Here is a 25,206-nt window from a genome sequence, read left to right on the forward strand (position 1 = left end):
GAAGAAGAAGAAGAAGAAGAAGAAGAAGAAGAAGAAGAAGAAGAAGAAGTATGGGTGAAAATACTTCTAAGAAGAAGAAGAAGAAGAAGAAGAAGAAGAAGAAGTAGTATGGGTGAAAATACTTCTAAGAAGAAGATTAAGAAGAAGTAGTAGTATGGGTGAAAATACTTCTAAGAAGAAGAAGAAGAAGAAGAAGAAACATAGCCATTATGTTAAAACTGAGTCTTAAAGAACAAGTATGACCAACTAGCAATTAGTTAGGGGTAATCAGTGGTGGGCAGATCGAGGCACACTGAAACAGTTGAAGCAAATGAGCCGTAGGCTTCGAAACAATCCGACACCAGTCGCCAGGGTTGCCAGATGCCAGCAATATTTTCGAGCCCAAAACCTCGTCAAAAACCGCGAGAATGCACAAAAAACCGCCCAATTTTTTGTGTGGCTTGTATCTCGTTTAAACACATTGAAATCACTAACAAGCTTTAAAATTACCCATTTTTCGACTTAGCCTATCCGATTTTAGAAACAATATTCAATCAAATGAACGCAAAAGTACGCTGTAGGCTACCTCAGTCAGATTATTCTATTATGTTACGGAAAATAATGCGATCAACTTAGGCTATCAATGAGTCTGTTTATTGTCAATAAAAGTCGCTTGGAAGCATTCAGTAACATAAAAACATTGAGTGGATATATGTACATAAAAAATAACCCACTTTAACATTTCAATTATTTCAAATGGCAACACGAAACATGCATATAAGGGCTGGGAGAAAAAAAATTGATTCACCTAGGTATCGCATTTTTTTTTTACGATTTTAAAATCGATTTTTTTTATTACAGAATATTACAGATATTAATTCAAATTAAATGGTTTTATTTTTTCCCTTGCTTATAGATGAGGTTGACAGAAGTTAGCCACTTTCGTTTCAAAAACGTTTCAGGATGAAATGTGTCATTACGCGATCTAGTGTGTTGATGTTTGAGGGGCGGGCGCGTGCATCACTTAAGGTAGTGGGACGGAGTGTCTGTTATGAGGTTAGGGGGCACGGTAAGCCGCCCAATCTGGCAACCCTGCCCGTCGCCACGGTGACCCCTAGTGGTCAGAACAGTATAAATGCAACAACACCCAGGCCAAACATGCATAAAAACACCTTTGCTTCATGAAGCAGTGTTTTGAAATTGCCATCACTAGTAATTAGTCTTTCTGTCCGGTATCAAAAAAAAGTTAACAGTCTTAAGAAAAACAGTTGGATGACTAACTTGTAAGACTAGTCTTAAGCAGTTTATGCAACTGCCCCTGGGTTTATGCTCATGTTAGTCAAGCCCAATTCTAGTCATCTTCTTGTTTTGTTTATCTGTATTTTGTTTAATAACTGCACTTCAGTTTAGCTGCAACTCTGTGGACTCCTCAGTGGACTATTATTACATTGACTACGACTGCCATGCACTGTGATGCTGATATACTGCATTTTAATTAATAAATAGAAAATAATTTAATTATAAATATTGTATTATGATGTTGTTTAATGAATTAATAAATAAAATTATCTCAATGGCTTCCAAGTTTTAACAAATAAATTAGACTTTAATTGTAGGCCTAATGATTTTTTATGTCTGCTGTAGGCCTAATAAAAATTATAACGCTTTTTAACGAATGAAGGTAGCCTAGTAACAAACAAACAAAAATAGAAAGATTTTAATGAATAAATGTATTTTTTCTATGGTTTCCAGGTTTCAACAAACTAAATTACACTTTTTGTGTGTTCTATCTATAATCTAATAATAATATAATCTTAAATGTGGTTTTATGCGCACTACATATTGACCAAGTAGCCTAATCTGCAGCTAACAGAGTCAATTCGCGCTCTTTTCAGTCTCAGTCAAGCACATATTCCACAAACATTGCAGTAGGCTACTACTACTGTACGTTTACTAGCGGTATAACAAAATATAGGCTAGAACATCATTCACAAGACGAATGCGCTAATCCTCAAGAAACAGTGTGTAGCGTAAACTGTACGTTAACTGACTGTCATAAAACTCTGGCCACTGACGTTACTGCCATTATTTGATGGGCTAGGCTGAGGTGCCTCACAAGATCCAAGTTAACCGGTCGGTTACGCTTTTTCCAATGGTAAGAGATACAGACCCTCAATCTCCGATAGCAGTCTCAATCAATTTTGTGATCCATAGACGGTAGACCTTATTCACGGCAGTGCAAAAAGCGAGGCTGAGTGATAGACATGCCTCTCTTTAGCTGTTTAACGTGTTTTTGTATTGTTCTGCTTACGAAACACTGCAAAAAAATATATTTCCAAGTAATTTCAGTAGAAAAAAATTCCAGATAACATGAGCTGTGGAAAATTATAGCCTAAGTGATCTTAGCTTGAAAGCACCCTCACAGCCTCGCTCTCACCTGCCATGGCGCTGCTCTGAATAAGGTCTAAGGTCCTGAATGATCTTTAAGAAAGACAGTCAGTCATGTCAGTGATGCCAGAATTGCAATAATAATAATAATAAAAAAATCTCTTTGATGAAAATTGTAAGTTGATTATGCGATATGACACACTAATTTTTGTATACTGGGTGCCACTATGAATTTTAAATAAGTAGGCTAAACTCTGTTGTCGTTTAAGTCTGCGCCAAAAGCATTACTGCACATTGAGTCAGGTAAATCATTATACATCGTTCATTATCAGCTTCCTTCAATGTCACACCTGCTCTCTTATTTGTACATTCTGCACGTTACAAATGTGTTGACGCATGATCTCGCTCCGAATGTTGCCATGTCCAACGCGTATTCTGGGGCTTGTTCTTTGCGATTGCAGATAAATTAAGTAGAGGATTGCGTTTTGGGGGGGCTTATTCCCAGAAGGTCCGTCGAAAAGTCTAGAGAAAAACAGCGTTAAAAATTGAATAATGAATACAATAAAAAAAATAAGATGAATAAATGATAAATAAATAGTTTAAATATATATAGTAGGCCTAGTGAGTAAAACATGTAATAATGTCATCGTCATGTAATAGAAACTTTTTGAAGTTTCTATGCTAAATGACAAAGAAAAGAACACATGTAAAAATAAATAGGTCGCTTATTTTGTGCATGTTTTTCAGACCATTTGTTTCTCATGCGCAATCTGGCAACACGGTTCTGCTCCTACTGTAAACAGCGCTGTGCGCGCCGCTGCACTGGAGTCTAGGGGAGAGAGAGAGACAGGCTGGCACAGGGGTAATAGGCTCCGAACAAAGAGGGCTGAATAAAGTTGGAAGTAAAGGACGACTGTGACAGAGGCTGGAGGATATTAAGAGGGTAAGTCAACTAATTTTATTTCTTTCCTCGAAGCAACCCGATTGATTATGCAAAACGTTTAAATAGATTTTTAGCTGCATTGCTAACGCTGGAGCGCATTGGCCTGTCTGTGTATTTCACTTGGCCACTTACCAGTGAACTAATCAACAAGCTCTAAATCAGTTAATGTCGTAATGCAAATACCCCGCTCTTTAGCCATAGATTTTGGCAGTTACATATCACAGTGACAAACAAACAAACGAAAGCAGCAGAAATAATGGTTGGCTGTACGTCATGTTGTCCAGAAAATGCGAGAGACAGACAAGTCCGCTCCATGCAGCTGCACAACAGGCCTCGAAAATGATTTTTAGCGTTTCACGAAGACTGATCCTCGTTTAAACGAGAACGTCCCAAACAGACCGTGTACGTGTGCTACACGTGCGAGTGAATGGAGGCGTACCCTTTAAAGTGAGTGAGTGGGTGGTTTGTGGCACAGCATTTGATGAGCCAATTCGAAATAAAAATGCATGTCTATTTTGCCTACATAAGCATAATTATATATTTTCATTGCATGTTTGATTAATGCATATTATCTTTCCTTTTCTAGGTAACATCAGCAAGTGGTGGCGTCCTTCCATCTCTCCCCTAGTTCTCTCATGCTCGCAGACACCGTCACCCATTTCAAATGTGCCTCTTCTAACAGTCCCGTCAGCATCAACTAAACCAAGTTCTCATTACCAAAGAGTTGTTACCACAAAAACACATTTCATAAACACACACACACACACCAGCATTTCAGCGTTCCAAAAACCCTTCAATAGAGCCATAGGTTGTTGCATAAACGCATCATGGCCTCTGTCACCAAATCCTCTCACCCCGAGATCCCTGATAATCACAAGGAGAGCTGGCTGGCGCTGCTTGCTGCCGCTGAGGCTTACAGCCAGACATCCGGTTGTGATTTGGCTATTTTGACCGCGTATAAAAAGTTCCGTCCCTCCGGGATCGAAGTGGAAGGAACAAGGAATAACGGCGGGGGCGTAACTTCCGGAAGCAGAAAGTTTGATTATGCCTATCACGTTTGGGGACAAGGGGCACTGGCTGAGTCGTCACGGCGATACATGGATGACATCGCCGTTCTGCACTCCACCACTGTACTGACGGCACAGAGACACAAACGCCTGAATACAGTGGAGGTAGGAGCCAAACTGGGCGTGGATGTGCCGTCTGACAGGCTGGTGAGTGGTGATTCGTTACTGCTGGGGGAGGGGGGGCACCTTGATTGCAACACCTCATGACTTTCTGTGTCTTCTTTCCAAAGAGCTTGACTGGAGATGGAGTCGGGACGGTTAGTCCCAACATGAGGCTCTATTCTCAGAGCTACCCGTCCATCTACAGCTCAGCTGCTGCCATTGGCCAGCCAGGTGGTCAGCATGGAGAGCGTGAAAGGGAGAAAGCAGCGGTGGAGGAACGTGAGAAGGCAAGAGAGAGAACGGAAATTGTGGACTTAGAGGAAGAGGAGGAGGAGGATGATGATGATGATGAAGATGAGGAGGAGGAAGAAGATTTGGATGGAAGGAGACGTAACCTGAATGAATCGGCAGGTAAGTTCACCTGTTGATGAGATGGTGTTTGTCATTTGTGAATTCAAATTCAACTCTCTCTATTTCTCAGGTGTCTTCTCAATGGATGAGGATTCTCTGTCCCGGGACTGTGAGCCCTTCTTTGAGTCTGATGGGGAGGAGGAGAGCACTGATGGTGAATTATTATTATTATTATTATTATTTATTATTATTATTATTATTTTTAATGGGAATGTACCAAATTCTGACAAAAGCCAAAAATAACTTTCATGTTATGGCACATTTCCTCATGTTTAGACATTACAGCATTATAATGTGCAGAATTAAATATAGATTTGTTATTTAATTATTGGTGTTTTAAAAGATTAACTTTAAGTGGGTGTTAGAGGGTCATCTAAATGCAAAGATAGGGGAAATGAGGAAATGAGGAAATGAGCATACATAAAAATCACTTCAGCTCATACAGGAACTCTACTGTTCAAAAGTTTGGTGTCAGTACTCATTTTGTTTTTAAAAGAAAATAATACTTTTATTCAGCAAGGACACATTAAATTAATCAAAAGTGACAATAAAGACACTTGTAATGTTACAGAAAATTTCATCGAAGAATCCTGAATACAAATTTCTCACAGTTTTCACAGAAAAATATTAAGCATCACAACTGTTTTCAACATTAAAAAGTTTTTTTAAGCAGCAAATCCGCATTTCATAATGATTTCTGAAGGATCATGTGACTGAAGTCTGGAGTTCAGATGCTGAAAGTTCAGCTTTGCCATCACAGGAATAAATTACTTTTTAAAATATATTAAAATAGAAAACACTTATTTTAAATTGTAATATTTCACAATATTAATGTTTTTACTGTATTTTTGATCAAATAAATGCAGTCTTGAGCATAGGAGACTTATAATCTCTAAAACCGGCTATGTTACCAATATAACATGTATTCATAGTTTAAAATCCTTATTCTGTGATCACAAGCGATTGGTAATATCATTGAAAGTATGGAAACCCTGTGTGAGAAACTGAGTAAATATAATGATTCTCCATGTTTTAAGTGCTGTTCAAAGAGATCATTATCTGAGTTGTGTCTGACACTGGAAGATAAATGTGTTTTTATTGCTGTTCATGTATTTATATCTGTTTTTATTGCTGTCAGGCTCTCTGAGTGAAGAAGCCCCTCCCCCTCCCCGTGGCTTGGCAATGGGTCACCTGGCATCTCGCTCGTCTAACCCCATGGCAATGGCTCGTTCACTGCCCGTGTCTGTACCTGTGTGGGGATACAGGAACAACCATGCCCATCAGGGTGACTCCCATAGTGGAGAACGGGTCAGTTACACATCCGCTTCATACATGCCCTCATCTACATACCCTTCTTCTACAGCTTTTTTGTTTTTTTGCAGATGATGTATGCACTTTTAGTACAAAATATGTGTTAAATTGTAGGTAGCAAAATTATGCCACCAATATGGTATGTGCTGCGATGCACCATTTTTGAACAGTTTCATATAAAATGGAAAATGATGCAGAAGGAAATGTATATTGCCAATATACACTACCTTTCAAAGGTTGGGGATTGGTAAGATTCTTTTAATGTTTTTGAAAGAAATATCTTATATGTATCAAGACTGCATTTATTTAATCAAGAATACAGTGAACTGAAAACAGTAATATTGTGAAATATGATTAGAATTTAAAATAACTTCTTATTTTAATATGTTTTATATGAAATGTTGAAAACAGTTGTGCTGCTTAAAGGGATAGTTCACCCAAAAATGAAAACTCTGTCAGTAACTACTCCCCCTCATGTTGTTGCAACCCCGTAAGACTTTCGTCATTCATCTTGGGAACACAAATTAAGATATTTTTGATTAAATCTGAGAGCTGTCTCACTCCTTCAAACGCTTCTTGGTAATTGCATCTGCCGGCCCAGAAAGTTAGTAAAGACATTGTTAAAATAGTCCAAGTGACTACAGTGGCTCAACCTTAAGTTTATCAAGCGACGAGAATACTTTTTGTGCGCAAAACCCCCCAAAAATAACGTCTTTATTTAACTATTCATTTTCTTCCGTGTGGGCCTCTGATGTGAGTTCACGAGAGTGCCACGACGCATGCGCGAGAACTGAGATGACACTCACGATCATTTGATGGGAAAGTGTGAAATGTAAGCCATTCATTTAGCGGCATTGGTTAGGCACTTTTACGTTTTCTCGTTGGTTTCTCACGATTTGGACATCCAGGAAATGCACACTTTAGAACCATTTTAAACACTACATCGAGACCCATCTCAGATCGATCTGTTCGATCGCGCCCGCGTCTTACACACATGCGCGCACACACACACATACAACATATTCCAGCATTGTAATCTTGACATCGCAGCCTGTTCGTTATATAGCCGTAATAAAATAGTCAACCTAACATATAAAAATTACGCTGCTCTGTTTAAATAATCAGTAATACAATTTGTACCTTTCAGCGTAAGCACCGCTCCACTGCGATGTTTCCAAGCACTTTTTTGCGTGTGAAGAGGATGATTTTTTTCCGTCGATATTGGAACACGAGTGAAGTACAAAGGCTATAATAAAGAATAGTTTACCATCCAAATACATCGCGAATGTTGAAACATTTTGATTCTAATGAGAGAGATACGTGAGCCCAACGCCGCTTACTTTCACTTTCGCTTTAAATTATTTCGTTTTGGCTTGTTTATAGTTATTTTTTTAATTCTGGTTCTGTTCTGAATATTATTAAATTTAAAGGATAAATCATTGATTTAAATGTCAATCATCAATCATTGATCAAATCTAATTTTTGTGACATGGCTTAACATTACCGTGACTTTGCGCACGAATTGTCTATGCACGCGAGGTTATGCGCATGACTCAAACACTGGCAGACACAGCAGCAGTTGTAGGCAGGTATATTGATCATGAAATCAGAATTTTCTTGTCTTGAATTAGTCATTAATTCATTCATGTCACTTGTTTAAGTTAATTAATATGTAAAAAAAAAAAAAAATCGATTGGGGGCCCCCTGGTGGCCACTTAGTTCGCTTATGCCTCGGGCCGGCTCTGCCCATCTGCGTCGTCATCTCAGTTCTCGCGCATGCGTCGTGGCGCTCTCGTGAACTCGCATCAGAGGCCCACACGGAAGAAAAGGAATAGTTGAATAAAGTCGTTATTTTTGTTTGTTTTTTGCACACAAAAAGTATTCTCGTCGCTTGATAAACTTAAGGTTGAGCCACTGTAGTCTCTTGGACTATTTTAACGATGTCTTTACTAACTTTCTGGGCCGGCAGATGCAATTACCTAGCAGCCTATGAAGGAGTGAGACAGCTCTCAGATTTCAACAAAAATATCTTAATTTGTGTTCCCAAGATGAACGAAAGTCTTACGGGGTTGGAACAACATGAGGGGGAGTAATTGCTGACAGAATGTTCATTTTTCTGGAAACAGCATTTATTAGAATGTTACAAAAGATTTCTCTATGTAAAAGTCTTTACTGTTACTATTTATAAATTGAATGCCTCCTTGCCTTTTTATTTTATTTTTAATCTGACCTAAACTTTTGAATGGTAGTATAAGTATAGTTTTGTTTGTTTCAATAGTAAACCAATATTTTCAGTGCCACAAAGTTTTGTATTGACTCATTAGCTTTGCCACATGCTAACATTTTATTTAGTGTCACAAATCAGTCACTTATTAGGCTCCATTTTATTTAGACAACTTCCCATTTGGGGTGAAGGGATATTATGTAGTATTATGATAATTTTACCTTAAAAAAAAACGGCCAGAAAAAGTATTTTCCCGCTGGAAAATTTTTACTAAAGCTGTATTTAAATACATTTTGGGGGGTGAATCTATGTACTAAACGGGTGCAATATTATTGTACTGTATTATTGACCTAGTTATGGATACAGTGTTTTGTTGCCAAGTCCTTTCTGACTACCACCCTTGCTGACATTGTGATAAAATCCACCTAGATATTTGGTTTATTTTGTAGAAAATGTTTATTACACTTCTTATAATTTTGTCACATATAATTACTTTTACATTTGTGTTCAGCTTGATTAAAAGGACTCTTTTATTTTAGGTGGGCTGTGCCGATCTGGACCACATAGCTGCCAGTATGAAAGCCCTGCTGGTTCCAGGGGCGACAGATGGGACGGAGATGTTTGGAGCACTGCCGCGACCTCGCCTTAACACGGGCGACTTCTCTCTTAAGCACTGAGAGAAGACCAATGTGTGCGTATGTATGAGCGTTTGAGCGTGCTTGAGAACGAGCCGTGAGCTTGTTTGCGTGTGAAAGTGATTTGAACAGAACTGGAGAGTTTAAAAGACACAAGATTTGATGGATGTTTTTAGCAAAGATGTTGCCAAATCTGAAGCTTTTCCTGCATATCATTAGTATTTCTATGGCGTTGAAAGTGGCAAAACCTTTACCAAACCTTCACATCTGCAGCAGAAGGAGGAGGATTTAATTAGCATGTCTTAATTGAAGAGTTTCTTCTGGCTTTGAATGATGGTTGTGGCAGACTTTTGTGCATTTCATTGAGAAACACTAACAGAGCAAATGTCATTACTGCATTACATTACTAATCGTGCCCTGTAACTGTCCTCTGCAGTGTGGGATTTACTGATAGTATATGAGCCTATTTACACACTGAGACACTCGCACATCCATCACCAGAGGAGCATTGTGCATTAGCAAACACTACATGTTCTTGGAAATATAGACTACTGTGAATTCAGTAATGTATATTCCATGGCAGGATTGCCAAAGCTGACTAGATGTTAATGTGAATGCTTGCAAATGATGTCATTCTCTGCCTGTGTGGGCTCACTTTTATTTCCGATACTGTCCTGAAGACTTTCTATAAATCAATGCTTTGTAAAGCAAAAGGACAATGAGAGGACAAAGCTTTGAAAAAACACCAATGTTTGGGATTTTTCACCCACAAATGACTTGTTTCTGCATTATAACTGATTAATGTGCTGATAATGGATATGAATGCAGGAATATGTGTTGTATAATTGTTGATTAGTTTGATAACTTCTCTAAAATTTTTTTGCTAGACTGAAGGATGTCAAAAATGAGGGTTTATAACACTACAGATGTCAACCAGCAGTGTTCATCTTAAACATTTCACAACTGTTCAATGGTTAAGTAAATCCGTTTTGAATAAAAGTTATTCGTTGTCGAAACCTGTTGCCCTTTGTCTTATTTTCCTCTAAAAGTTCAGTTTTTGTTTTGGTGTGGTTGAGTAAGCTGAAGTCTGAATGTCTAACTCTCTGAGGAAGGTATGCTTCCGGTGTCCAGCAGAGGGCGGTGTTGACTTTTTCATATAATTTTTGTGTACAGTTACTCCGAGCTATCCTTAGCATTCGTTTATGAATTTAGACAAATACAACAAAGCCATTCATCTTAAAGGGACAATTCACACGAAAAAATTTAAGTTAATTAATTACTCACCCTCATGCTGTTCCAAAAGACTTTTGTTCATCTTCGCAACACAAATGAAGATCTTTTTGATGAAATCTGAGAGATTTCTGTCCCTGTATTGACAGCTACACAACTACCACATTGACACTTCAAAAAGTCAATAAAGAGATCTTAAAACGAATCCATATGAATTGAGCGGTTTAGTCCAACATTTTCTGCAGAGACTCGATCGCTTTATATGACGAACAGATTCAATTTAGGCAGTCCCATTACCACTTCAAATGTCAGTCCCATTCATCTCAATGGTAGTTGCTTGACAGTTTCTTTAACAAATGTAAAAAAAAAAAAATGTTAGACATAAATGCATAAATTACTCTGGCTGGTGGTACCACAAGAACACATACATAGAAAAATGTTTGTTTTTTCTAGCAAAAAAAAAAAACGTTTGAATGGCAGTACCTGGTTTTAATGACATGTCAGCAATAAAAACAACACACCACTCAAATAAAACACAAATTAGTATTATTTTGAACTGGTTTATTAGAGCACAGAAATAAATATTCACTACAGAATCTGCATTTGTCATCACATGGAATATAAAATGAAAACAGTGACTATTCAAAATCATTAGTATAAAGATTAATGCTACACCAATTAAATTACTGGTTAAAGTTATATATTATGAGGATGCACACTTTTGAACCAACCTAATGGTTTGTAACAAAGGCAGATTCAGGTTTAGAAAGCAAATCTCCATTTACAGTTTTATTTCGTTATTGTAGTTAGAGACCTTTTTTTTGCTTCTTACTCCCTACCAATAAAATTTTCCTGCATAGCTATCCTCTTCTTTTCCTTACATCACCCTTACCCTGTTTTCTTCCAACCCCTCCTTCTTTTCATGTATTCCCCCCTTTACTGGTCCTTCTTTCGGATCCAGCAGTAGGAGTTCCTGCCTACCCAGAAACCAGGGAAGAGCTTCTCATTTAATTTGGCTGTAAATCGATGAACCAGTTTGACCTCCTTGGAGCCGTTCTCTCCCTCTTCAACAAGGTAAAACTTGATGATGCCAGCTGGCTGGTCAGCGTAGATGCCGATGATGGGGCAGAGAGGAGCCTGGAATTCTGTGTTCTCTCCATTGTGCCAGACATGGTAGCAGGATCCGGCCCAGCCAACACCCCATGACAGGTCATTCTCTCCCAGGCCACACGAGCCATCCTTAGCTTTTCTCCCCGCGCTTTCACACGCTGCCCCGATCACCACCCAGCCCTCACAATCCACCTCCCAGTATCCACGATTGCCCAGAAGACCCTCCTTACACAGCACCTTCAGGAGGATATTGTCAAAGTCAGTTATATGCTTACTGCATGTTGACCATGACAGTCTTATAGATTACATTCTGTCATCATTTAGTTACCCTCATGTCATTTCAAGCCCGTATGCCTTTCTTTCTTCTGTGGAACTGTGAGCTGAACTTGAGAACTGGATCAGTTTGATTTGCAAACGGATCATTCAGACTCGTCTGGTAAAGCAAATCGACCGATTCATTGAAAAGATAAGACTCACAATCACAATACAACCACATATACCGAATTATGGAAGTCCATTTCCATCCCACACACAAAGATTGGTAAATTGTAATTATGAAAAAAGAGAGATAAAAAGTCATAATTATGACAAAAACAGTTGACAACAAGACAAACTTTGAAGTTGGCTTGAGAAAGCCTGAAAGTTTAAAAAAGTGTTAAAAGCTTGGATTTTGAGAGTTTTCAATTTGAAGTAGTTTGAAGTTTAAAGTAATTTTAAAGCTTAAAGTTGAAGGTTTTGAAGGCAATACAGAAAACAGACAGAGAGACAGATAGATAGATAGATAGATAGATAGATAGATAGATAGATAGATAGATAGATGGCAGACTTACTGCTTAATGTTTAATGTTGCTAGCATATTTTAACACACTGCTAGCACGAATTAGCATGTTTTAGCACATTGCTAGCAGGAATTAGCATGTCACTAGCATGTCCTAAGGTAGTTGCTAGCTTTTGCTAGTGATAGATATTTGGTGGATGAAGCTTAAATACTCTATTAGAGTTTTTGTATAAAAGTTTTTTACCCTCTGCATGAAAGTCTATGGGACTTTTCCTAGTTTTGATCAGTTAGAAAAGATATAAAGAAGCACACTAAGTCAGAACACTCTGAAGGTTTGGCCTGAGTTTGGTGGTTCTAGCTTGAAAGCCCAAGGAGGAGTTAGAGTTGAACATTTTAGTCTCAGAATAATAATAATAATAAAGTTTAAATAGCATTTCAGTAATGAATGAAAATTATGAAATAAAAAGAATAATTATAACATAAAACATTATGAGACAGTCACAATTCTTACGAAAAAATGTAAATTTTGATTTCATATGTCATAATTCTGACTAGTTTTCTCATGTCATCTCATAATTTCAACTTTTATGTCATAATTATGACTTTAAGTCATGTTTTTTTCGTTAATCAATGTTTATATGTGAATAAGCACTTCAGTTAAATCTGATCAAATCGTATTGTATATATATCGTGTAGACGTACATTGTGTCTCTTCAGAAGAAATGGATTAAACCACTAAATTCATATAAATTACTTTTACAATGTCTTTCTGTACTATGTGAAGCCTGACAATTTTGACTACGTAATGGATGGACAAAAAAAATGAGAGAACGTTCATTTTGTTCTGAAGATGAATGAAAGGTTTGGAAAGACATGAGGCTTAAATGATGACAAAATGTACATTTTCGTGTGACCAAACCCCTTTAAAGCATAAATAAAAAACCCAAAGTAAAAGACAGTACTAAAAGAAAGAGTTACATGAGTGGATAGAAAATTGATTTCTATATTATACTACAGATTTGAACAACAACAACAACAAAACATAGAGAAGACAGATAGAGGAGACTGACTTACATACCTGTGGTGAATGTTCATATCTCTCTGGTCTGTCCAGAACAGGACACACTTCCTCTGACATACGTGACACTTTGGCCCCACCTTCTGAGAGCCACAACATTTTCTGAGCAGTTCTGTCATCCAGAGAAAGATTTATCCAATCTGAGAGAGAAATAACATTTCAGAGGACAAGCGGCTATAAACTTACAATAAAGAATATATAAAAGGACTGTCCCATGCTGATGCGTACACTTCATCAGCTCAGCTCTAGTATTGGGTTCGGTGATGTTGGGCTCATACGGTGGTGCCTTTGCTGTGATGGAAGGGAGAAGAAAGAGCAAGAGGTCATTATATTATTTACCACGACTGCACAATCCTACTTAAATGTCAGCTGTCTAATGGAGGCTCAGGCTTTAGGTGATCTCCATTGTATTATGATCCACTCCCATTAACACTATTAAGACAGAGAGGTGTAAAGACAGCAGCTGTGCAGAACTCACCTTGAAAATGTCACGGTAATGATCACATATGCAATCCATATTGTCAGATTTACATGCTATTTTGATCTGAGTGTCCAGATCTGTTCTATTATAAGAAAACAATGTTCTCCAAACTTTAAAAGGCCTGAAATAACAATCTGTTTGTGAAATCTAACTACACCTCCGTGTCTGTGACCATCATGCACTGCAAAAATATCTTTAAAAGATTTCAGTAGACAAAAAAAATGTGCTGTGGAAAATTATAAGTGATAGGAGCGTCACACAGATTTTTACAGCAGATGCCATTGAAAACCCTGTGAGTCTATCCCTCACACTCAGCCTCGCTTTCATACCTGTCATGGCGCCGCTCTGAATAAGGTCTATAGGGGGCGCTCTGATGAAGTGGTGGAAGTTAACCTTAAACAGTACAGTAATGTAGGATTGCATGGTTCACAAGTACCTGCAGGATTTGCTTCTGCTTTTGATCCTTTTCTTCCTGTAGGAGGGAAAATTGACATCAATTAACACCAGGGGTTAACCTCAAACCACTTTAAATGAAGCAATGGGCAGTTTTAGGATTACACTGACGCTACACAAGCATTCTAGAGTCTTCCATTTCTATCCATTGCTTTTCTGATCCCCCTTCCTTACCTCTCGTGTGCAATGTATCACCCTATGGTATGCCATTCATCTTCCCCCACTGTTGTTAGCACTGAATCATATAGTTTACCCATGCCTGTCAGGGTTTAGGTTACATCTAAGAAGCATGCTAGGCCTAAACTTACATTCACCATGGACACACATCATAGGCTCTGACAGCAGTTTCTAAGAATACTTAATTTCCATGGTGTTAGTGGTGTTGGCATGTTTATGTCCAGCACTGGGCTTGCAGGTTTAATACTTTTCTCTCTATTGTTGATTTTCACAAGCACCTTCTCAGAAAACCATCTGCGGTCTTCTGGCTCATGCATTAGTGCTCCCACATTTTTGCCTTCTTGGACATTAACATTAGTTGCTCCCTCCCTTCGGTTATCATAATGCTCAGCGGCATTAAGTGTATTAGTTCAACTTGTTTGTCAGTTTAAGTGTTAAGTGCCAGAGGGGGAGAAGGTCACTGTAATAATGAAATGTACAACTAGACTTCAACATAGTGTCCTGAAAAAAAGAGCGTTGTAGTGGTTAAAACAGAAAGGTTGCTGGTTTGAGGCCTGCAAGTGGCATATCTCTCTCTCTCTCTCTCTCTCTCTCTCTCTCTCTCTCTCTCTCTCTCTCTCTCTCTCTCTCTCTCTCTCTCTCTCTCTCTCTCTCTCTCTCTCTCTCTCTCTCTTTTTTTTTTTAAAGTTACATGGCTATATATATGGTTATATTTGGGCTTTTTATGGCTTTATTGGACTGGACAGAGTAGAGATTAGAGAGGAAACCACATAGTGGAGCAAGAGGCACATGATCAGCAAAGGACCTTGAGCTGGGAATCAAACTCGGGTTTGCGGAGTCGCAGTTGCGTTGTATGTCAGAGCGCTGACCTCAGTTAAATGTCTACAAATTTATGTACAAAATAAATGTGATTTGTTTTACTGCATTGACATACATTTTTAAGTATAAAAATGTTCAAAACAAGTGAAAAAATCTATACATTTGGATTTTGACTTAAATATGAATGCATTTTGCAGTGTTGCTTCTCAAATAAATGAATCTTATTTTAAGGTATATTTTTAGCCATTTTATTTTAGATATTTTTTAATGTTTTTAAATATTTTAGTGCTTTATTTTTTAAATATCGTTAGATCAAAAGACTAACACTTTAACACTTTATTTTACTGTGTCCTTGTTACACATTACATGTAGTTACTGTAATAATAACTATATATGCATATAATTACAACCAAACCCTAATCCTAACCCTATAGTAAGTACATGTAGTTAATTATTATTACTCAATATTTAAATGTATAATTACACTGTAACACGGACACCTTAAAATAAAATAAAATGTAACCATGTCATATTTTTAGTGTAGGGTTCTGCTGTCGGCTGATTAAAGAAAAAGGTCTGAAAGTGACACCTTGTAGAATTTTTGTCTCACTTTCAGTGAAACCAGATACCATCAGATATCCCCATCAGAGGTGACTGGCATCACTATAATGGATCTTCGTGACAGCGTGCAGCCCTAAATGATCGGGTCAGCTGTGTTCCAATGCATACAGGACAGGGACTTCTGTACACCTGTTCAAGACCCCAACCAATGTTTGTGATCTTGCTGACAATCACTGAAAACAGATCAGTTCAGTAATCACCACCATCGCCAACATTATCATCTTTTATCAATCTTCAATTCTTTTATACGTTATACATCTCGAAGACACACATGCTGTATGCACATTATGACAAGCAGGCCCTTGAGGCCATCAAGTAATTATGAGATACAAGCTCGAACAAATGGAGGATAATGAAAAATGGCGGTGCAGTCATTAATCCTTATTAATGTTAAGCACGTGAAATGAAACCTTAGAAATAATCCAGGTGCACGTATAAATTCCATCAATGACTTTGGGCTTAAAGAGGCAGTTATAGAGGAATGGATGGTAGAGGAACGAAGGGAACAGAGGTTGAAAGGGATCAAGGCAAGAGATTAGCAACTGCTGCTGACAGTTCACTCCATCAGTCATAGCCTGTTTCACACTCTCTTCGGGACCTCTCCCTTATAGGGGCTGGTATGGAGGGACTCAGAAAGAACAAGAGGGAGGGGTCGAGCAGAACAGCCAGCATACTATGCTATAACCATGGTCATGAAGCAGAGCTCCAAAATAAAACAAGTCAGAAAGATCTCGGTGAGTCTCTGTTCACGCAATTTAAAGACGCACTGACAGCTCTTCAAGTTAGGGTTTTCTCCCGGGTGTGAGATTCAACCCTGGTGTTTTGTGAGTGGTAACTCGGTGGAGAACGACCATGAGTGGAAAAATGGTGTAAACAAGAGGTACATTAAGGGGGTCTGGGGGACAACCTTGTTTCAAACTCTCTTATGTCCAATGAGGGGTCATCCAGAAAGCTTTGTTCATTCACATCTTTCACCAGATCAACACACAACTGTGAAAGGTTTGGCACAGATCAGAAGACATAAACAACAAAACCACGGAAAAGGGGTTTTCTTCCCAGACATCAAGTTTACGAGCATTTCCATTAAAGGTGACAAATGATGCCCTTTTCACAAGATATAATATGAATCTATAGTGTCCTAAGAATGTGTCTGTGAAATTTCAGCTCAAAATACCCCCCAGATCATTTATTATAGCTTGTCAAATTTGCCCACACAAAAAAGCGCACCATAAGTTTGCTTTATGAAACAGAATCAACCGACTAACCAAAATAAGCCTGGCTTGTATTCTAATCTTGTTTTGTGGAACAGCCCATAAAACAAGATTAGAATACAAGCCAGGCTTATTTTGGCTTAAAATAGTTCAAACTCAGTTACTCTGGCAACTTATGCTGGGAAACTAACTTGGTCCAGGGCAGGCTAACTGTCAGGCTAATAAGCCTGAGTTGACACCGTTCCTCTAACACTGACAACCAGGAACACAATGATAATACCACTGACACTCTCATACCATTATTTGACTTATACATAAATAAATAAATAAAAAAATCTTTCTTTTTTCTATATATATATATATATATATATATATATATATATATATATATATATATATATATATATATAGTGCATTCTGGGAGTTGTTGTCTTTCATCCACATGAGCCAAAAATACATTTTCTGGCTTTTCTCAGTCTAGAAGGCACCAACTTCTAAAATAATTTCACATTTCTACTACATAAATGACCCAATTTAAATACACATTCATCTTTCCAGCGGTGAAATATCCCTTTAAGAAACGCGTGCACACAATTATCTAGACTAGATTAACCTGGATCAAATTAGTGGGATTGGTGAACTTCAATTCCCTTTTATGAAACTGCTTTAGCCCAAGTTTATTTGTTATGTTCATTCAAATCAGGTGTTGGAGTTAATCTTCACATGAAACAGCCCCCTGGACGTTTCTGAGTGGTTATTGTAGCCTAATTTATGTAGTTGTTGTGGAGTTAAATTGATTCATCTCATTGACTTGCATGTACTGTCATGTTCAATTTTTACACAAGTTGACACAGTTCCCTGAGGTCTTTATAAGACAGCTGTGAAATGTTTTGGTCAAATAGTGTTCTGTGCTCGTCTGTAGGCCTACAGCCAACAGAACAGTTTGCATGCTTTGCTCGAACTTTTGCCATTGCGTTAGAACTGGTTACAATGTTGTCGCTTGCGAAAACCAAATGAGTGGGGGCGGTAATATTATGATAAGATCCACTTCCTACGTCAGAATGCAATGCTTAATTCAAAATATGGGTAAAATGTGAAAAATCAATATCTAATAATATTAATTTGTTACGTATATATAGCGCTTTTATTGATACTCAGAGTGCTGTAGCATATATGGAAGGGGGAAATCTCCTCAACCACCACCAATGTGCAGCATCCGATGATGGACGGCAGCCATATTGCGCCAGAACGCCGAGAACACACCAGCTTACTGGTGGAGAGGAGAGAGAGTAATGAAGCCAATGTGTGTGTGTGTGTGTGTGTGTGTGTGTCGCATAAGGTTTCTGCTGCTTGCAAACGGACTCTTTTGAGGAGAGAGATTTTCCATTAATTTGTTGCGCAAATACACTGTAGGCTCACTCTCGCTCGTATCCAAGGTAAATCATCAACACTAAATACATCATAATCAGCTAAAACGCATGCGCAGGGTTACTTTACTTTCTGAACAAGTGCGCACCCGAGTCCGTGTTGCTTTCACATTCACGCGAACCGCGGCACGGTTCGAGTGCAACCGAACTCAGACCACCTCATCCAGGTAGTCTCGGGTTCGGTACCCCAGTGCGCACCCGGGTCCGCATGACAGCGTTCACACTAGCGATTTTTCATGCAAACCGTGCCCTGTTCCAAACTAAACTGCCAGTGTGAAAGCATCCTTAATGACCACAGAGACTAGAGAGTCAGGACCTCGGTTCAACGTCTCATCCGACGGACGCTGCTTTTTGACAGTATAGTGTCCCCATCACTATACTGTGGCGTTAGGGCCCACACAGACCACAGGGTGAGCGCCCCCTGCTGGCCTCACTAACACCTCTTCCAGCAGCAGGAGGTCTCCCATCCAGGGCTGGCCATCAGCCATATCACCCTGAATCTACAATTCCATTAACATGGTAATATTACATGTTTTATATATATATATATATATATATATATATATATATATATATATATATATATAATATAGTAAAAATATTAATAATTTAATGAGCTTTAAGCTTAAAAAATAATGAATACACTTTTTTTTTCATTTGTACATACATAATTCAAGATATATTATCTAAAAAAGTTTAAACAGTCTTACAAAAATAGTGCTTCTAAAGTAAATGTATTATAGCCTATATATTCTTAAAATATAATACATTTACTTGAAAAATCACTATTTTTTTGTAAAACTGGAAAATAAGATTTTTTCTTTGCATTGCAGGAAATTACAAACATGTAGTAAGAGTAGTGAAGATTGATAAGGTTGTGTCATTCACACTTGTGGACACCATGAGCATGGCATCATGGTAAAATCTGTTATATCATCCATGTTATAGTTTCAACATAATTTATAAACTACATGAAACCATGTCCTTTTATTAAATCTTTACAATAAAACTGGCATCATATAAACTGGAACAACCTTCTACTGTTGAGTAAGTTTGAACTTCACCTCTTAGTTTTTAGCATCAGCAGCTATGTTGTTGACCTCAGGGTCTTTGCTAGGCTTTGGTGTCTTTTGTTGGTGTTGACAGTGCAGAAAGCGAGTTGTTTGTGTTGGACACGTCCGTTGCGTGTCTTGCCAACCCCTGCCATGCACCCAGCCGCTATGGGCATGCTGGGATGGTTCATATTTGGTGGATGGATCAAGGAGATGCTATATGCATGATGATTTGAGAGGGAAGGCGATGGATATGATCTTGTGGCCCCCCGAGTGTTGAAAACCACATGCTGAGTGTCGGCCTTCTGTTGATTGCTTACTTGAAACAGGCCCGATGGAAAATAACATGAACAGACAGATGCACAAATAGAGGGATTAATGTCTGTAAAGGGAGATTTTGGAGGTGTGACACATTACAGTCCTGAGAAAGACATTCTACCCGCTTGGGTAAGAGACGTTCTCGGGTACTGGTTAGATCAGATCTCTCTTAACATTGATTGAGGTGGTTTCCATGCTGACTTAGATTCCTGAGAATTACGCACTCATGGTGTCTCATGAGCTTGTGGTGACTAATCTTGCCGAATACTGCCATGCCCAGTAAGTCAGACCCAACTTGGCTAAGAAGGCATACAAGGACAGTAGAGCGGTGGAGATGAGTTACTGTGGAGAGTTTTACACTTCATCACTTTCATCACTTATCACTTGTACACTTTTACGCCTGTGATCAAGAAGGTGGCATGTCATCATTGAGAAGTTCATAAGAAATCAGTGGGAGCCTCTTTTCAACTTTAGTTGTTAAGTGAGGTGTTAACAAGGTGAAAGGCAATACTAAAAATGATATTATATTATGTTATTTAATTTGACATGTTTACTTATTTTATATTGCTTTAATTGAAAATGATGAATAAGATTTTTACATTTTAATACAATATAAATATTAAAAAATAAAATGAGCAAAAAATTTTAATCTAACTAAAATTGAAATGAAATTAAGAGCAAGATGGAAGAGAAAGAGATAGAGTTGTTGAGATGACAGATGAGGACGACGTGTTAAAGTAGAAGGGTGAAAGGGGTACTGTGCAACTATATTAACACCTTAAAGAAGATTCATCTGATGAATGCAGATCGGGTTACTTTTGTACATATAGCCTACATCAATCTCACTGTCTGATATTGAATTTGGAAACATTTTAAATATGCAATGATTTACTTATAGTGTTGGGCATACACAGTATACCTTTACGGTATTTGTAAATGCTGAGTAAAAGCCTTGTTTATGTGTACGTCGCATTTGACCTCTTTAAAGCACTTTAAATAGTATGTAAGTGATAAGACTGCTTGGGTCTAGAGGATTTTTAACAACATGCTTATCTTAAAATATATGCGGGGCCAAGAGAGAGTGGTCTTGTATGAGCATCTTTCCTCTTATTATAATTTGTTGTGGAGAGATTGAGTAGAGCAGCTGCTAAACTCTTTGTCTCTGTAAAGACTATTATTATTTTACTGTGAGATGTTAAGCTGTGCACAAGGGCCTGGAGAGTAACAGTATGACAATAATGTCCAAGGTGCCCTCTCCTCATGCTGTCGACCGTTAGTCTTTCTTGTGTACCTATGATCTCAGCTTTCTCAGAGTATATGCAACTCACACAAACTGTCAGAATAACCTTCCATCAAGTCAGCATTGTGGTGACACTTTTAGTTTGGGTACTGTCACCAGAGCTGTAAATACTGCAGGTCCTAGGCATGTAGACTCGGTTTGAAGTGTCTGGAATGATGTGTGTTTGCATGACCAGGTGCATTCCATAGTCTGGGATAAATTATTATCTTTACATTTCAGACTACGGTCACATGCACACATATTTACTTAACTATCTCAATGGGGACATTCCATGGACTACTATTGTTTTTATATACAGATTTTATTTATTTTTTTCAACAAATGAGGACGTCCCTAAAAGGAGGTTGTCAGATTTAGCTCACTACAAAGTTGTCCACAAAAATGGTTAAGGCACACACACTATTTAACCCCTTCTGTTCCAATCATACCTGTCAGTTAGGTTATTTTATGTTTTAAATTGTGTGATACCACGATAAACGAGAATATAAGAATATACACATATATATATATATACATATATATATACACACACACAAATCAAATATTTATAAATTAAATAATGTAAAAAATATTATTTTTCATCAAACTAAATATAATTATACCATAACCACAAATATAGACTGTTTACTAGGGCTTTTCCTCAGGCAACTTAATTTTCTTCTGTTCTCACTTATTTAAAGCACAAGTTTTACTTATTTACTTCTAGAGTTACAGATTACTAAAAATATCAAGCAACATCCAATTGTGCATTTGTAGCAAGTTACAGTTCTTAGCTTAATTGAGGCAGAAAGGTGACAACAAGGTGTCCTGGCAGACAGGTGAGCCTGTTTGGAAAATAGTACATTGATATAGGCGAGGCAATGAGAGCAGTCCTTACCTGCTTTCTTTGCTTCAGGCATGATTCCGTTGGTGCTTGGGGTACTACTGGGCATTGCAGGGGTGGATGAGCGTCTTTTGACTCCGAATCTCTCCGTCTCTGGGTTCCCTTCTTATTCACTCTGAAAAAAGGGGGGAGGAAAAGACACCGCCTATGGGGAGGGGGTCTGTAGGTGGCCGAGGTGGTGAACACGAGGTTGATCCTGTCACTTAAACCATGTGTAGTTCATGTGTACCATGAAATGAGCCAATATAGTACCACACACATACACACAGTTGTGAATATGAAGCAGATCTGATGAGAGGGGGAAAAAAAGTGCAGAGTGCAAAAGTTTCAAGAAAATAGCAGGGTATTTTAGTTTATTTCACTGAAAGTGTTTTGTGCAAAAAGTGTTTACTTTTTTTTTTTTGTTTATACAAAAAGAAGAAAAGAAAAGGTTTTCTGACCGCAGCGTTCAGCAGGGCGTCTGACATTGCACTCACATTACTGTCACGCCTGAAGGACATCTTCACACGCAACCCGAAATGTTGTGGGAAATGTTATGTATCCACAGCAACTTTGCCAATACTGAGATTTTGGACTTGCAAATGGACCTGGAGCGTGTCATAAAAAGCCGAAGATTTAGACTAATCTTACCTCTAAACCACCTCGAAGCAATGCGGTTTGAAATAAATGATTTACTGATATTGCTGACACTTGGCTGCAGAACTTGTCACACCTCATATAAGGCCTCCAAAAATTATAATATCCTTAATTTCTTAATGGAACAAAGGGACCGTAAAAAAAACAACAAATATGTACTAATCTAAGGTGGATCCACTGAACCGTATTACAGCACATTATCGCTTCGTAATGAGACATTTCTTCATCTTCGACTTTAATGCTTGAAAGCAGACTGTCGATTATGTAAGTATCTAGCCCATCTTCATTCCTGATAAATGAGACAGGTGTATTCCTCCTCTCTCATTCTTAGCACCTCGGTTCTCTTTAACATGGTAATGAAAAACGGCTTCCCTTCCACTTTGAAGATGGTGGAATTTTAATAGGTGGCAACTGTAAGCTATCTTTAGCTAAAACACAGTACATTGTGTGGGTATGTGAATGTATAAGACACTTTAAGAGACACCCTAAACATACCTCCCGCCGAAATAGCATCGGTGAAATGACCATGTTTGTAGGTTAACCAGCACAATGTTTGTCTGTTCTGCATAAATCAGAAGTAACTATTATCAAAAGATATTGTCACAAGATAAAGATTCCAGTTTCCAATATGAAAAGTCTTTTATTATTATTATTATTGTTATTATTATTAGGGGCCAAGCACCGAAGGTGCGTAGGCACCTATTGTATCTGTTCCTGTTCTTATTATTATTATTATTCCTTCTTCCAACTGGGAGTCTATGGCAGCCCATAGAACCGAATGCGGGAAAGTTGTTTTGGTTTGACATTCTGATAGAGGACAGTCCCAACATTAAATACACCAATTTTGGTGTGTCTAAGTCATTCCCTCTAGCGCCACCACCTGTCCAAAGTTTCACTTTTATTTTGCTAATAACTTTTGAACCGTAAGGCCAATCAACAAAATTATTTTTCTCTCTGATTCCTGAGCTCATGCCAATTCGATTGCACCCTATGACATCATTTCTGTCATAACAATATGGCCGCCATTTTGAATTTATCTAAAAAGCTACTTTTTCGAACTCGTCCTAGACGGTTTGTCCGATTTGCACGAAAATTGAACCAGATCATCTACAGACCATGCTGACAAAAAGTTATGGAATTCAAGTTGATTCGCTTAACAGTTTTCGATAAACCCACGAATACATTTTACGTAGCGCTTGCGAAAACAGATGTAAGGCCGTATCTCCGCAACGCTTTATCGGATTCAGACCAAACTTGGTACATGTCATCACAAGCATGACCTGAGGCTACATGCTGTGTTTCGGCGCAGCGCCACCTACTGGTCCGGAGATATGAAAAATGGCTATTTTTGCTTATAACTTCTGAACAGTTTGTCCAAAAATCATACAATTGGTCTCGTTAGATTCAGGGTAACATGCCGAGTCGACTGATATCCAATATTACCATATCGGCCATTTTGACTGTCGGCCATTTTGAATTTTGTGCTAAAATGCTGTATTTTAAGAACGCATGAACAGATTGTTACGAAACGTGGTATGGGTCATCAGCACAATGCCCTGAATGAGCCTGAGAAGTTTCGAAACAGCGCCACCTAGTGGTGAATTTTTTTTTTCAAATGCTTATAACTTTGGGTGTGGTCGACTTATTTTCACGAAACTCATCTTTTTAGACTCCTGAATCGTTGCCGAGTCCTATGATACCAAACATGCTAGGTTTCGCCTTACGGTTTGTGTAGCGTTGTGATTTAGCGCTTAAAAAACATTTGGCTATATCTTTGAAACCGCTAGTCCGATCGAGATGAAACCACCGTCAGAAGTTTGGAAACATAGGTCGATAGCTATATGCCAATGCCCAAATGCGAAAATATTGATGTTTAGGGGTAGTAAATTCCAAACAAAGTCATGTGTCAGTCATTTTTTACATGTTTTTTCATATAAATGTCTATAACTCCGAAGCGAATTGAGATATTTTCACCAAAATCGACACACATATGTATGAGCTCACTCTGAGGACATGTAAAAAAGATGGTGGGACTCAGCCTCTTGGTGGCGCTATAATAGAACAAAACATGAAATTCCCATTGACTTCAATGCAGTTTTGTGAAATAAAATGCTATACTAAACAAATGCATTGGTGTAATATTACGAAACTCAAAATGTGCCATCAGCACCATCCCCTGAAGGTACCCAAAATATTTCGAGACAGTGCCACCTAGTGGTCAAAAGTTATAACAAAATTTACAAAACTGCTAATAACTTTTGAATAAGTTGGCCTATTGTAATGCAACTGGTCTTAATAGATTCCTTGGGTCAAGACGAGAACATAGATACCAAGGTTTCCTTATTTGGCCTAGCTTCCTGTCCGCCATCTTGATTTTCAGTCAAAACCTACTTTTTCGAACTCCTCCTAGACCGTTTGTCCGATTTTCACCAAAATCGAATCGTATCATCTCCAGACTGTGCTGACTAAAAGTTATGGATTTCGTGTCTATAGACGAAACCGTTTTCGTATAGCGTAGCAGCAAAGTTGAGGCATGATGCTAAAAGCACTATTCAGGCTTTATCTCTGCAAT

General features: G+C 38.2%; 2 protein-coding genes across 2 annotated transcripts; one reads left to right on the forward strand and one right to left on the reverse strand.

Moving 5' to 3' along the window:
- Positions 1–3,150: 3,150 nt before the first annotated feature.
- On the forward strand, positions 3,151–10,076 carry akt1s1 (AKT1 substrate 1 (proline-rich)). Its single transcript, XM_084089388.1, has 6 exons — positions 3,151–3,310; positions 3,897–4,524; positions 4,608–4,890; positions 4,961–5,044; positions 6,029–6,198; positions 8,965–10,076. Exons 2-6 carry the CDS (start codon positions 4,138–4,140, stop codon positions 9,100–9,102), a joined length of 1,062 nt encoding a protein of 353 aa, XP_083945514.1. The 5' UTR covers positions 3,151–3,310; positions 3,897–4,137; the 3' UTR covers positions 9,103–10,076.
- A 767-nt stretch (positions 10,077–10,843) lies between these two features.
- LOC311067499 (tripartite motif-containing protein 16-like protein) lies at positions 10,844–22,087 on the reverse strand. The gene is made up of 5 exons (XM_084089401.1): positions 21,993–22,087; positions 14,174–14,209; positions 13,485–13,547; positions 13,257–13,396; positions 10,844–11,637 (listed from the first exon to the last, which is right to left on the reverse strand). Exons 1-5 carry the CDS (start codon positions 22,045–22,047, stop codon positions 11,227–11,229), a joined length of 705 nt encoding a protein of 234 aa, XP_083945527.1. The 5' UTR covers positions 22,048–22,087; the 3' UTR covers positions 10,844–11,226.
- Between the last annotated feature and the right edge of the window lie 3,119 nt (positions 22,088–25,206).

This window comes from Abramis brama (genome assembly GCF_963993115.1).
Source record: "Abramis brama genome assembly, chromosome: 1".
Classification (NCBI taxonomy): Eukaryota; Metazoa; Chordata; class Actinopteri; order Cypriniformes; family Leuciscidae; genus Abramis; species Abramis brama.